The 12,885-nt window shown below is 50.8% G+C and overlaps 2 protein-coding genes across 5 annotated transcripts in view; both read right to left on the bottom strand.

Annotated features, from left to right (window-relative positions):
- Positions 1–642: 642 nt before the first annotated feature.
- On the bottom strand, positions 643–4,968 carry LOC121640260 (flocculation protein FLO11-like). Its single transcript, XM_041985961.1, has 2 exons — positions 4,445–4,968; positions 643–823 (listed from the first exon to the last, which is right to left on the bottom strand). Exons 1-2 carry the CDS (start codon positions 4,966–4,968, stop codon positions 643–645), a joined length of 705 nt encoding a protein of 234 aa, XP_041841895.1.
- A 158-nt stretch (positions 4,969–5,126) lies between these two features.
- Positions 5,127–12,885, bottom strand: part of ctc1 (CTS telomere maintenance complex component 1) — a 56,818-nt gene continuing 49,059 nt past the window's right edge. For 2 of the 4 annotated variants that reach the window (XM_041984675.1, XM_041984676.1), the window contains exons 21-24: positions 10,119–10,171; positions 7,599–7,755; positions 5,472–5,592; positions 5,127–5,281 (exon numbers count right to left, since the gene is read on the bottom strand). In XM_041984675.1, coding sequence (XP_041840609.1) covers positions 5,190–5,281; positions 5,472–5,592; positions 7,599–7,755; positions 10,119–10,171 — 423 coding nt within the window. In that variant the 3' untranslated portion in view covers positions 5,127–5,189. Of the gene's footprint in view, positions 5,282–5,471; positions 5,593–7,598; positions 7,756–10,118; positions 10,172–12,885 lie in introns of those variants that run through there. The other 2 variants (XM_041984677.1, XM_041984678.1) reach the window with 2 other exon arrangements.

The following is a 12,885-nucleotide window of genomic DNA, read 5'->3' as shown; positions in this document are numbered from 1 at the left end:
CACGTAGGAACCGGACGTAAACGGGACCGACGTAGGAACCGGACGTAGACGGGACCCACATAGGAACCGGACGTGGAGGGGACCGGCGTAGGATCCGAACGTGGAAGGGACCGACGTAGGAACCGGACGTAAACGGGACCCACGTAGGAACCGGACATAAACGGGACCCACGTAGGAACCGGATGTAAACGGGACCCACGTAGGAACCGGACGTAAACGGGACCCACGTAGGAACCGGACATTAACGGGACCCACGTGGGAACCAGACGTGGACGGGACCCACGTAGGAACCGGACGTGGACGGGACCGGTGTAGGAACCGGATGTGGACGGGACCGACATAGAAACCAAACGTGGAAGGGACCGACGTAGGAACCGGACATAAACGGGACCCACATAGGAACCGGACGTAAACGGGACCCACGTAGGAACGGGACGTAAACGGGACCCACGTAGGAACCGGACGTGGAAGGGACCGACGTAGGAACCGGACGTGGACGGAACCGGTGTAGGAACCGGATGTGGACGGGACCGACATAGAAACCAAACGTGTAAGGGACCGACGTAGGAACTGGACATAAACGGGACCCACGTAGGAACCGGACGTAAACGGGACCCACGTAGGAATCGGACGTGGACGGGATCAGTGTAGGAACCGGATGTGGACGGGACCCACGTAGGAACCGGACGTGGACGGGCCCGGCGTAGGAACCGAACGTAAGTGGGACCCACGTAGGAACCGGACGTGGACGGGACCGACGTAGAAACCAAACGTGGAAGGGACCGACGTAGGAACCGGACTTAAACGGGACCCACGTAGGAGCCTGACGTAAACGGGACCCACGTAGGAACCGGACGTAAACGGGACCCCCGTAGGAACCGGATGTGGGCGGGACCGACGTAGAAACCAAACGTGGAAGGGACCGACGTAGGAACCGGACGTGGACGGGACCCACGTAGGAACCGGACGGGACCCACGTAGGAACCGGACGTGGACGGGACCGGCGTAGGAACCGAACGTAAGTGGGACCCACGTAGGAACCGGACATAAACGGGAGCGACGTAGGAACCGGACGTGGACGGGACCCACGTAGGAACCGGAGGGGACCCACGTAGGAACCGGACGTGGACGGGACCGGCGTAGGAACCGAACGTAAGTGGGACCCACGTAGGAACCGGACGTGGACGGGACCGACGTAGTACCCAGACGTGGACGGGACCCTCGTAGGAACCAGATGTAGACGGGAACGAAATAGGAACCGGACGTGGACGGGACCGGCATAGAAACTGGACGTGGACACCGGACGTGGACGGGACCCTCATAGGAACCGGACGTGGACATGACCGACGTAGGAACCGGACATAAACAGGAGCGACGTAGGAACCGGACGTGGACGGGACCGGAGTAGAAACTGGAAGTGGACACCGGACGTGGACGGGACCCTCATAGGAACCGGACGTGGACAGGACCGACGTAGAAACCGAACGTGGAAGGGACCGACGTAGGGACCGGACGTGGACGGGATCCTCATAGGAACCGGACGTGGACATGACCGACGTAGGAACCGGACATTAACGGGACCCACGTGGGAACCGGACGTGGACGGGACCGGTGTAGGAACCTGATGTGGACGGGACCGACGTAGGAACCGGACATAAACGGGACCCACGTAGGAACCGGACGTAAACGGGACCCACGTAGGAACAGGACGTGGACGGGATCGGTGTAGGAACCGGATGTGGACGGAACCGACGTAGAAACCAAACGTGGTAGGGACCGACGTAGGAACCGGACATAAACGGGACCCACGTAGGAACCGGACATAAACGGGACCCACGTAGGAACCAGACATAAACGGGACCCACGTAGGAACCGGACATAAGGCGCATTCCGACAGAGAAGTTCTAAGAACGCAGTTCTAATAACTGTCCTAGTTCTAGGAACTACCTTCTCCAGGGGAACTGTTTCATGTTGCATTCGCACATGAGTTGGGGGCGGTAGCGGGACCGATGTGACGCATACGTCTGCGACAGTGATGTGTGACTTTAGCGCCACATAACAACAAAACAAAACCCGCTAAAAACAAAACAACATGGCAAGCTAATATGGAGAACGAAGAGATCGTCATGTTCATGCTCTGCTTGATGGAGATGTTACTGATGGACGTTAAAATCAGGCGTCTCACGTCGAGGCTGGAAGGCTCCTGAAAGTCAGAAGATGAAGAATCCAGGGGCAGGAGATCCGCCGCAGACAAAGGAGACAACGTGTAAGTTTAACTTATTAAACATGCGCCGATTGTATACGTGTCGTATGAGTAAACGTTTCAGACGGTTTTCTACTGTCTGTGTTGAGCAGATTACAATAAGTAAATATTTCAGACGGCGGGTTTATTGTAACTCGTGTTCTGCGTTTCAGACGTTGCTGCAGCTCATTGAACTCCTCACCGTCCGGCTGGTCCGGAACAAAGCTGATAACTAGTGGGAAAAGGTTGTTCTCAATTCTACCGATGAGCAGTAGATAGAGCATTTCTGTATGTCCAGGGAGACATTTCAATACATCTGTGGCCGCCTGAAGCTGCACTGGAGAGGATGGACACAACCACCTGCTGCAGATACTGAAGGAGATGGAGAACAGCCTGGATGCTTCACCTGCTGCCTTCCAGCTAATCACAACACACCTCTTCATAATAAGCATCGTGTTCTGGAAGTTCGACAGACAGAACATACATGTACACATGATGTACACATTTAAAGAGAAAATGTTCCATAGAAAATGCATCATTTCATTTTTTTTCTTTTTGTGTTATGTGTAAAATAAAGATCTCATTATCTGCTTTAAGCTTTGTGTGTTTTATGGAATCATCAGTAGAAAGGTGGAGGAGAAATCCATCACTGGAAGGTTGGTTGTGACTGAGTTATGGTTTAGAATTATGAGGACATGGTCACACAGATTTAGCGTATATGAAGGTAAAAACATAAAAAGGGTGGTGAAATGTTTACAGGTGTGTAATTTGTGTCAGATCTTGGTTAAACATGATAAACTTCGTTCTGTGATATGGAGCATGTTATAAAGTTGATAAACTAATGTAATTTACACCCAGGATAAGACTTAAAATGTAGCGACCAAAGATGGATTATTTAATATTTCATAGCTGTGATAAGTTAATAACTACTCAATATTTTTATTAGCTAATATTTTATAGATGTGGCCAAACCACATCTAACAGACATAAACTGAAAACTTCAGACTCTTTACAAAGTCATTTATTTTTTTTATAGTGAATACAGCAGAGCAAAAATAACTGTTTACATGTGTGTATATGCTGCATATCACACTGGCTTTTCCTGCCGCACGCAGGAGTCATTTGCTGCGGCGTTGCCCGAGTAAACATGTCGGTGGTACAAGCTGTCCAATTTACTGTTTTTTTTTCGGTTCGTCCCGCTCCGGTTGTCGTGGTCCTTAATTTATTTGTAGTCTTGTGTGTGTTTTCTACGTGCGCTGCTTCGCGTTATCCTGCGTTCTCTGACTGAGAGCTGATCATCAGGAATATTTTTATATTTCGCTGCAAACCTTCAAAACCTCTCTGAAAATCCTCTGTGGCGTAGACGGTCAGAAGAGCTTCGACCTCCTCGTCGGTCCATTTATCGCTTGCTCTGTTGTTGTTTTACCATGTCTTTTAAATGTGGCGGGGACACAAAATGCGGAAATCTGGCAAGGGGCGTAGCTACCAGTCACCAAACACCTACGTCATGAGGGTTCCTATAGAACCCCGCTCAGACCCTGCCTCGGAGTAGGAGCTAAAATGGTTATAGGAACTGGGGGCTTTGGTCCCTAGTTCCTATATGTCGGAATGCGCGAAAAAACGGCCTGGTTCCTGAAAAGGTTATAGGAACTGCAAAAGGTTCCTACAGTCGGAAAGAGCCTATAAACGGGACCGGCGTAGGAACCAAACGTAAGTGGGACCCACGTAGGAACCGGACGCGGACGGGACCGGCGCAGGAACCGGATGTGGACGGGACCGACGTAGGAACCGGACATAAACAGGAGCGACGTAGGAACCAGAAGTGGACGGGACCCTCGTAGGAACCGGATGTAGACAGGCACGACGTAGGAACCGGACGTAGACGGGACCGGAGTAGAAACTGGACGTGGACACCGGACGTGACCCTCTTAGGAACCGGACGTGGACATGACCGACATAGGAACCGGACATAAACAGGAGCGACGTAGGAACCGGACGTGGACGGGACCCACGTAGGAACCGGACGTGAACATGACCGACGTAGGAACCGGACATAAACAGGAGCGATGTAGGAACCGGACGTGGACGGAACCGGAGTAGAAACTGGAAGTGGACACCGGACGTGGACGGGACCCACGTAGGAACCGGGACATAAACAGGAGCGACGTAGGAACCAGAAGTGGATGGGACCGACGTAGGAACCGGATGTAGACAGGCACGACGTAGGAACCGGACGTGGACGGGACCGGAGTAGAAACTGGATGTGGACACCGGACGTGGACGGGACCCTCATAGGAACCGGACGTGGACATGACCGACATAGGAACCGGACATAAACAGGAGCGACGTAGGAACCGGACGTGGACGGGACCCACGTAGGAACCGGACGTGGACATGACCGACGTAGGAACCGGACATAAACAGGAGCGATGTAGGAACCGGACGTGGACGGAACCGGAGTAGAAACTGGAAGTGGACACCGGACGTGGACGGGACCCACGTAGGAACCGGACGTGGACGGGAGCGACGTAGGGACTGGATGTGGACAGGACCGACGTAGGAACCGGACATGGACGGGACCCAAGTAGGAACCGGACGTGAAAGGGAGCGACGTAGGGACCGGACGTGGACGGGACCGACGTAGGAACCGGACATGGACGGGACCCAAGTAGGAACCGGACGTGGAAGGGAGCGACGTAGGGACCGGACGTGGACAGGACCCACATAGGAACCGGACGTGGAAGGGAGCGACGTAGGGACCGGACGTGGACAGGACCCACATAGGAACCGGACGTGGAAGGGAGCGACGTAGGAACCGGACATGGACGGGACCCACGTAGGAACCGGACGTGAAAGGGAGCGACGTAGGAAACGGACGTGGACGGGAGTGAAAACAGATTTATTGATTGATCTGATCACACAGAACAGATAAAGTTAGATTGAACCATCATTCAGTAAACAGGTGAACACAGGTGAGCTGCAGAGGACGAGTCAGCCTGGTCAGGAAGTCTCTCTCTCCTCGACTGAACCGCCTCACCTCTGGCAGGTAAACAAACAAACAAACAATAAATAAAAACGGAATTCACATGATTTAGTGATTCATTGTGTACCTGAGTGTGTAGGAGTTTGTAGGTGTCTGTGCAGAGGTGTGTGTGTGTGTGTGTGTGTGTGTGTGTGTGTGTGTGTGTGTGTGTGTGTGTGTGTGTGTGTGTGTGTGTGTGTGTGTTACCCTCAGACTTCTGATTGGTGTGTTTCCTGCAGGTGATGAAGATCGGCCGACACACGACATCACTGCTGCACACACACAACAGGAAGTGGAGGAGGGGGTCGTCAGAGCCTCCGTCACACACCTGAACACACAGGTAGGTGGAGGACAGGTAAACACCTGGACATGTAAACACCTGGAGGACAGGTAAACACCTGAAGATGTAAACATCTAGAGGACAGGTAAACACCTGGACATGTAAACATCTAGAGGACAGGTAAACACCTGGACATGTAAACACCTAGAGGACAGGTAAACACAAGTCTGATCAGGTTCCTCTGTGGTTCTGTAGAGAACATTTGAATCTCCAATGGTCAGTCAGGTAATCAGGAAACTCATCATGATGACATCATCAAGTATAACATTTGTCAATCACCTGAGTAACATCAGACCTCCACCTGAACACCTGCAGCTACACCTGAGTAACATCAGACCTCCACCTGAACACCTGCAGCTACACCTGAGTAACATCAGACCTCCACCTGAACACCTGCAGCTACACCTGAGTAACATCAGACCTCAACCTGAACACCTGCAGCTACACCTGAGCAACATCCTCCACCTGAACACCTGCAGCTACACCTGAGTAACATCAGACCTCCACCTGAACACCTGCAGCTACACCTGAGTAACATCAGGCTTCAACCTGAACACCTGCAGCTACACCTGAGCAACATCCTCAACCTGAACACCTGCAGCTACACCTGAGCAACATCAGACCTCAACCTGAACACCTGCAGCTACACCTGAGTAACATCAGACCTCCACCTGAACACCTACAGCTACACCTGAGTAACATCAGACCTCCACCTGAACACCTGCAGCTACACCTGAGCAACATCAGACCTCCACCTGAACACAAGCAGCTACACCTGAGTAACATCAGACCTCCACCTGAACACCTGCAGCTACACCTGAGTAACATCAGACCTCCACCTGAACACAAGCAGCTACACCTGAGTAACATCAGACCTCCACCTGAACACCTGCAGCTACACCTGAGTAACATCAGACCTCAACCTGAACACAAGCAGCTACACCTGAGTAACATCAGACCTCCACCTGAACACAAGCAGCTACACCTGAGCAACATCAGACCTCCACCTGAACACCTGCAGCTACACCTGAGTAACTTCAGAAGGAAACAAAAGCAGTTTAGTGAAGAAGTTTCTATCTGGTAATAAGACAGAAAACTCCTCAGGGCTCCAGACTGCGAGCTAATGGTCAAATTTAGCGACTAAAATGTGAGACAGTGGAGTGAATTTTCTACAACGACGATACATTTGCCGTTCTTTAAGGGATGAGAAAACTGCTATAATCTGAAACCAAAAGAAAACGTTCTGAAACCTTGAAAGGCAGTGTTCAAACATTTAAAACCTGAAATAAAGTTTAGCAAGTCTGAAAATGAGGTTTGAAACCTTGAAAAGTATTTTGAAAATCTGAAAAAAAAGTTTGAATCTCTGCAAGTATCATTTTGTACTGCTTCATAAGAGCAACATACATATTACAGTTTCAGAATCAGACTTTCAGAGATTCAAACCTCTTGTTGCAACCTTGCTGTTTTCAAGTCTACATGCTCAGAGTTTCAAACATCGTTTTCCCACCACATTAGTTTGAAAAAAGTTTATAAACCTTGAAAAGTATTTTTGATTGGACTAAATTTATGTCTACTTGTTTTGTATTAGTGAGGCCAGTAAGATGTTTTCTATGTTAACTGCTGTACATAAAAAATGTGAAATGTTAACATTGTAATTTCTAAATTTATTGTTCAAGTATTTATTACAAATACGGTGAAAATGAGAGGAAATGTGAATATTTGCTTTGGAAGGTGATTTCCGTGTGCGCCCCTAAATTTTCTGCTAGTGCTCCTAAAAGTTTAAGTCAGAGGCCGCTGTGGTCCTTGTAAAAAATCTTAGTCTGGAGTCCTGCTCCTCCATCCTGTTAGAAACCCGAACATGACTGGGTCACATGACCCAGAAACAGAATTCTTAACCAATCTGACTTCTAATTATTTTATTTACTTATATTCAGTCGGGTCCTTCATCTTTATCAGAGACAGCAGGTAAATACAGACACCTGACAGGTACTCACCAGGCCCCGCCCCCTAGGGTAGACTCTGATATGACCTCTTGTCCTAAGAGCTCTCTGAAGCCCCTCCCACTGAGAATCAGCCAATCCCAGCAGATGACGAACCATCACACCTGAGAACCAGACGTGAGCCTCACCGGTACCGTCGTCTACCACCAACCTGATCAATACAGATAAAATCAGTTTATTATCAGACCAGAAACCAGATCAGCTGCAGTTATTAACACATCAGTAATCACAACAGATCAATAACCTGTACTGATCAATTTCACTGATCATCAGATGTTTGGATCAATGAGGTTAATTATTAATACACTGCTGAAATAAATAAAGGGAAGACCTGATCCTTAGCATGTAGTCAGTCCCAGCTCTGGAACATCAATCTGTCCAGTTAGGAAGAAAACTGATAGCGGATCAATAACAGCTGCTGTTGTAAAATGGAACAAAAACAGGTGGAAATGAGGCAGTTAGCAAGTTAACCCCCATAAAGGATTGATCCTGCAGCGGGAGGCCACAGACCATTTCCCTGTCTTCATCCTGTCAGGCTAATCTTTGCCAACGGCTAGTATACCAGGAGACCGGCCAGTATACCAGGAGACCGGCCAGTATACCAGGAGACCGGCTAGTATACCAGGAGACCCGCTAGTATACCAGGAGACCGGCTAGTATACCAGGAGACCTGCTAGTACACTGCTCACAAAAATTAAAGGAGCACTTTAAAGAAACACATTAGATACATCAGATCTCAATATGAAGTTGGATATCTATACAAATAACGACAGGGCAATGTCTTAGGAACAAAAGGATGCCAAGTCTTTTAATGGAAATAAAAGTTTTCAGCCTACAGAGGGCTCAATTGTGTAGACACCCTAAAATCAGAGTGAAATGAAGATGTGGCAGGCTAGTCCATTTTTTCAAAAACTTAATTTCTGCAACTCAAAATGCTTTTCAGTATCTTGTGTGGCCCCCACGAGCTTGTATGCATGCTTGACAACGTCGCGGCATGCTCCTAATGAGACGACGGATGGTGTCTTGTGGCATTTCCTCCCAGATCTGTGTGAGGGCATCCCTGAGCTGTTGTACAGTCTGAGGAGCAACTTGGCGGCGCCTAATGGATCGAAACATAATGTCCCACACATGTTCTATTGGGTTTAAGTCAGGGGATCGTGAAGGCCATTCAATTGTTTCAATTCCTTCATCCTCCAGGTACTGCCTGCATACTCTTGCCACATGAGGCCGGGCATTGTCGTGCATTAGGAGGAAACCAGGACCTACTGCACCAGCGTAGGGTCTGACAATGGGTTGAAGGATTTCATCTCGATACCTTATGGCAGTCAGAGAACCATTTCCTAGGCAGTAGAGGTCTGTGCGTCCCTCCATGGATATGCCTCCCCAGACTATCACTGACCCACCACCAAACCTGTCATGTTGAACGACGTTGCAGGCAGCATAACGTTCTCCTTGTCTTCTCCAGACTCTTTCACGTCTATCACAGGTGCTCAGGGTGAACCTGCTCTCGTCTGTGAAAAGTACAGGGCGCCAGTGGCGGACTTGCCAATTCTGGTGTTCTTCAGCGAATGCCAGTCGAGCTCCACGGTGCTGGGCAGTGAGCACAGGGCCCACTACAGGACGTCGGGCCCTCAGGCCACCTTCATGAAGTCTGTTCCTGATTGTTTGGGTAGAGACATTCACACCAGTGGCCCTCTGGAGGTCATTCTGTAGGGCACGAGCAGTGCTCAGCCTGTTCCGCCTTGCACAAAGGAGCAGGTATCGGTCTTGCTGATGGCTTGAGGACCTTCTACGGCCCTGTCCAGCTCTCCGAGAATAACCACCAGTCTCCTGAAATCTCCTCCATGTTCTGGAGATTGTGCTGGGAGACACATTAAACCTTCTTGCTGCAGCACGTGTGGATGTGCCATCCTGGAGAAGTTGGACAACCTGTGCAACTTCTGTAGGGTTAAGGAATCGCCTCATACTGCCAGTAGAGATGATTACTCAAGCCAAAACCAGCACGAGTGAAAAATCAGCCAAAAAAGATCAAGAGGGAGAAACTTGAAATGACCTCCACATGTAAAACCAGTCCTGTTTTGAGGGTTTTCTGATTGTTGCCACTGTGGTGCACCTGTTGTTAATTCCATGAACACCAATACAGCTGAAAGTGATTAACGATGCCCTCAGCTGCTTAACCAACCAGAAAATTATCAGACAGGTTTAACTGATTTCATGCCAGGCCCAATAAAAAAAGTGTTCCTTTAATTTTTGTGAGCAGTGTATATTGGGAAACGTGGAAGGGGCCGTAGGAGGACAACAACCAGCACTCATGGGGGTCCCGACCCCCTGATTAAAAATCAGTGCACTAGTGGAGCACCGAGCAGCCTGATTGGTCAGGTGTTTGCAGGAGAACATCCAGGGTCTCATCCTGAGATGTTTTAGGGAGGTCACACAGGCAGGTGTAGGCCACGCCCACTACGTCCCTCATTGTTTCAGCAGTGTATTAACCATGGATCAGAAACTGGTTCTTACTTTGCTTTGGACTGAAACCTGGAGGAGGAGGATCCACACCGAGACCTGCACGACTGAAGAACAAACATAACACATTACTCATACACAGGAGGCAGGAACATGACTTCAGGTGAACTAGACCATGTCTCGGTCTTTAGTAGAGCGGGGTGGCGGTACCTGACTCTTCTAATCATCAGGGGATACGTTTTCACCGGTTCCTGTAAACACCAGCGAGCAGCCTCGATCAGATACCAAACTCGGTACATGATGTCCTGGCACCAGGTCTGGTCGTCCTTCTGAGGGCGCCAAAGACCAGGACTAAAAGAGCTCATCAATGATGTTTAACTCTTAGTTTCCAACCCGGGGTATCCTCCTCAGTCCGGTTCTGTCTGGCTAATCTGCACTGGTGAGGTCGGCTGTTTTAGTTGCTTTAGATGAGTTTTTATTTTTTTTTTAGATCAGAGGAACCTGGGACTCTTCAGTTTCTTCTGATCTGCATTTTTATCTTACCAAAGTTTCAAAGATGGTGCTGGTCGGGTGAGGAACACCAATTATAGAGGCTCATTAACCCGCTATAGGTAGATGTGTGCAGGCGCAGTGACGTATGCATGAATTACAGAACTAGACCAAGACTAGGACCGCCATATGATCACTTTAATCACATTAATCACAGCTTACTAATTAATTAGTCACGATTAATCATGATAAATCATGATTAATCATCATCCACGACCATGTCTTTAATTTGCCTGCTCCATCCATCCATCCATTCACACACACATCCATCCATCCATCCATACACACATCCATCCATCCAGACATCCATGCATACACACATCCATCCATCCAGACATCCATGCATCTATCATCTGCACCACTTTGTCCATTACTGGTTGCAGGTAAGCTGGAGCATTACCCCCCGTGGGTCACCGGGACCCCCCTCTGGAGCCAGGCCTGGACGTGGGGCACGGAGGCAAGCGCCTGGTGGCCGGGCCATTGCCCATGGGGCCCAGACAGGCTCAGCCCAAAAGGGTGACATGGGCCTCTCCTCCCGTGGGCTCACCACCTGCAGGAGGGGCCATAGGGGTTGGGTGCAGTGTGAGCTGGGCGGCTGCCAGAGGCGGGGACCCTGGCGGTCTGATCCTCGGCTGCAGAAGCTAGCTCTAGGGACGTGGAATGTCAACTCTCTGGTGGGGAAGGAGCCTGAGCTGGTGCGCGAGGTTCCGGCTACATATAGTTGGACTCTCCTCAACGCACGGCTTGGACTATGGAACCACTGTCCTTGAGAGGGGCTGGACCCTCTTCCATTCTGGATTTGCTCCTGGTGAGAGGCGCTGAGCAGGTGTGGGCATGCTCATTTCCCCCTGGCTTGCTGCCTGTGCGTTGGCAAGTCGCCTTCAGGTGGGGGATGGGTCCTGACTGTTGTTTGTGCTTATGCACCAAATAGCAGTTCAGAGTACCCACCCTTTTTGGAGTCCTTGGAGGGGGTGTTGGAGAGCACTCCTTCTGGGGACTCCCTCATTCTTGAATGCTCACGAGATCTGGAGGGGTGTGATTGGGAGGAACGCCCCCCCCCCCCCCCCCCCCCCCCCCCGATCTGAATCCGAGTGGTGTTTTGTTGTTGGACTTCTGTGCTCATCATGGATTGTCCATAATGAACACCTTGTTCAGACATAAGAGTGTCCACTCAGGACACTCGGGTGAAGAGAGGGGCGGAGCTGTCAACTGATCACCACCTGGTGGTGAGTTGGCTCAGATGGTGGGGGAGGATGCCGGTCAGGCCTGGCAGACCCAAGCGTGTTGAGAGGTTCTGCTGGGAACGTCTGGCAGAGTCCCCTGTCAGAAAGAGTTTCAACTCCCATCTCCGTCAGAGCTTCAACCAAGTCCCGGGTGAGGGGGGGGACATTGAATCTGAGTGGGCTGTGTTCCGTGCCTCTATTGTCGAGGCGGCCAGCCGCAGCTGTGGCCGTAAGGTCGTCGATGCCTGTCGTGCAATAACCCCCGAACTCGTTGGTGGACACCGGCAGTAAGGGATGTCGTCAAGCTGAAGAAGGAGTTCTATCGGGCCTTTTTGGCCTGTGGGACTCCAGAGGCAGCTGATGGGTATCGGCGGGCTAAGCAGAGCGCAGCTTCGGCAGTCGCTAAGGCAAAAACTCGGGCATGGGAGGAGTTTGGAGAGGCCATGTAGAATGACTTCCGGACGGCTTCGAGGAGATTCTGGTCCATCAACACTGTGTACAGTGGGGATGGGGGGCTGCTGACCTCGACTCGGGAAGTTGTGAGGCGGTGGAGGGAATACTTCGAAGACCTTCTCAATCCCATCAACACGTCTTCTGATGAGGAAGCAGAATCTGGGGTAGCTGGTGCTGGCTCTTCCATCTCTGAGGCTGAGGTCGCTGAGGCGGTTAAAAATCTCCTCGGTGGCAAGGCCCGGGGATGGATGAGGTCCGTCCAGAGTTCCTTAAGGCTCTGGATGCTGTAGGGCTGTCTTGGCTGACACGCCTCTGCAGCATCGCGTGGACATCGGGGACAGTCCCCCTGGACTGGTAGACTGGGGTGGTGGTCCCCCTCCTCAAAAAGGGGGACCGGAGGGTGTGCTCCAACTACAGGGGGATCACACTCCTCAGCCTCCCCGGTAAGGTCTATTCGGGGGTGCTGGAGAGGAGAGTCCGTCAGATAGTCGAACCTTGGATTGAGGAGGAGCAGTGTGGTTCTCGTCCCGGTCGTGGAACAGTGGACCAGCTCTACACCCTATTCAGGGTCTTTGAGGGGGCATGGGAGTTTGCTC

This window comes from Melanotaenia boesemani, chromosome 5, assembly GCF_017639745.1.
Source record: "Melanotaenia boesemani isolate fMelBoe1 chromosome 5, fMelBoe1.pri, whole genome shotgun sequence".
Taxonomy (NCBI): Eukaryota; Metazoa; Chordata; class Actinopteri; order Atheriniformes; family Melanotaeniidae; genus Melanotaenia; species Melanotaenia boesemani.
The sequence above is the reverse complement of the archived record's forward strand: the minus strand, read 5'-3'. Positions and strand labels throughout refer to the sequence as shown.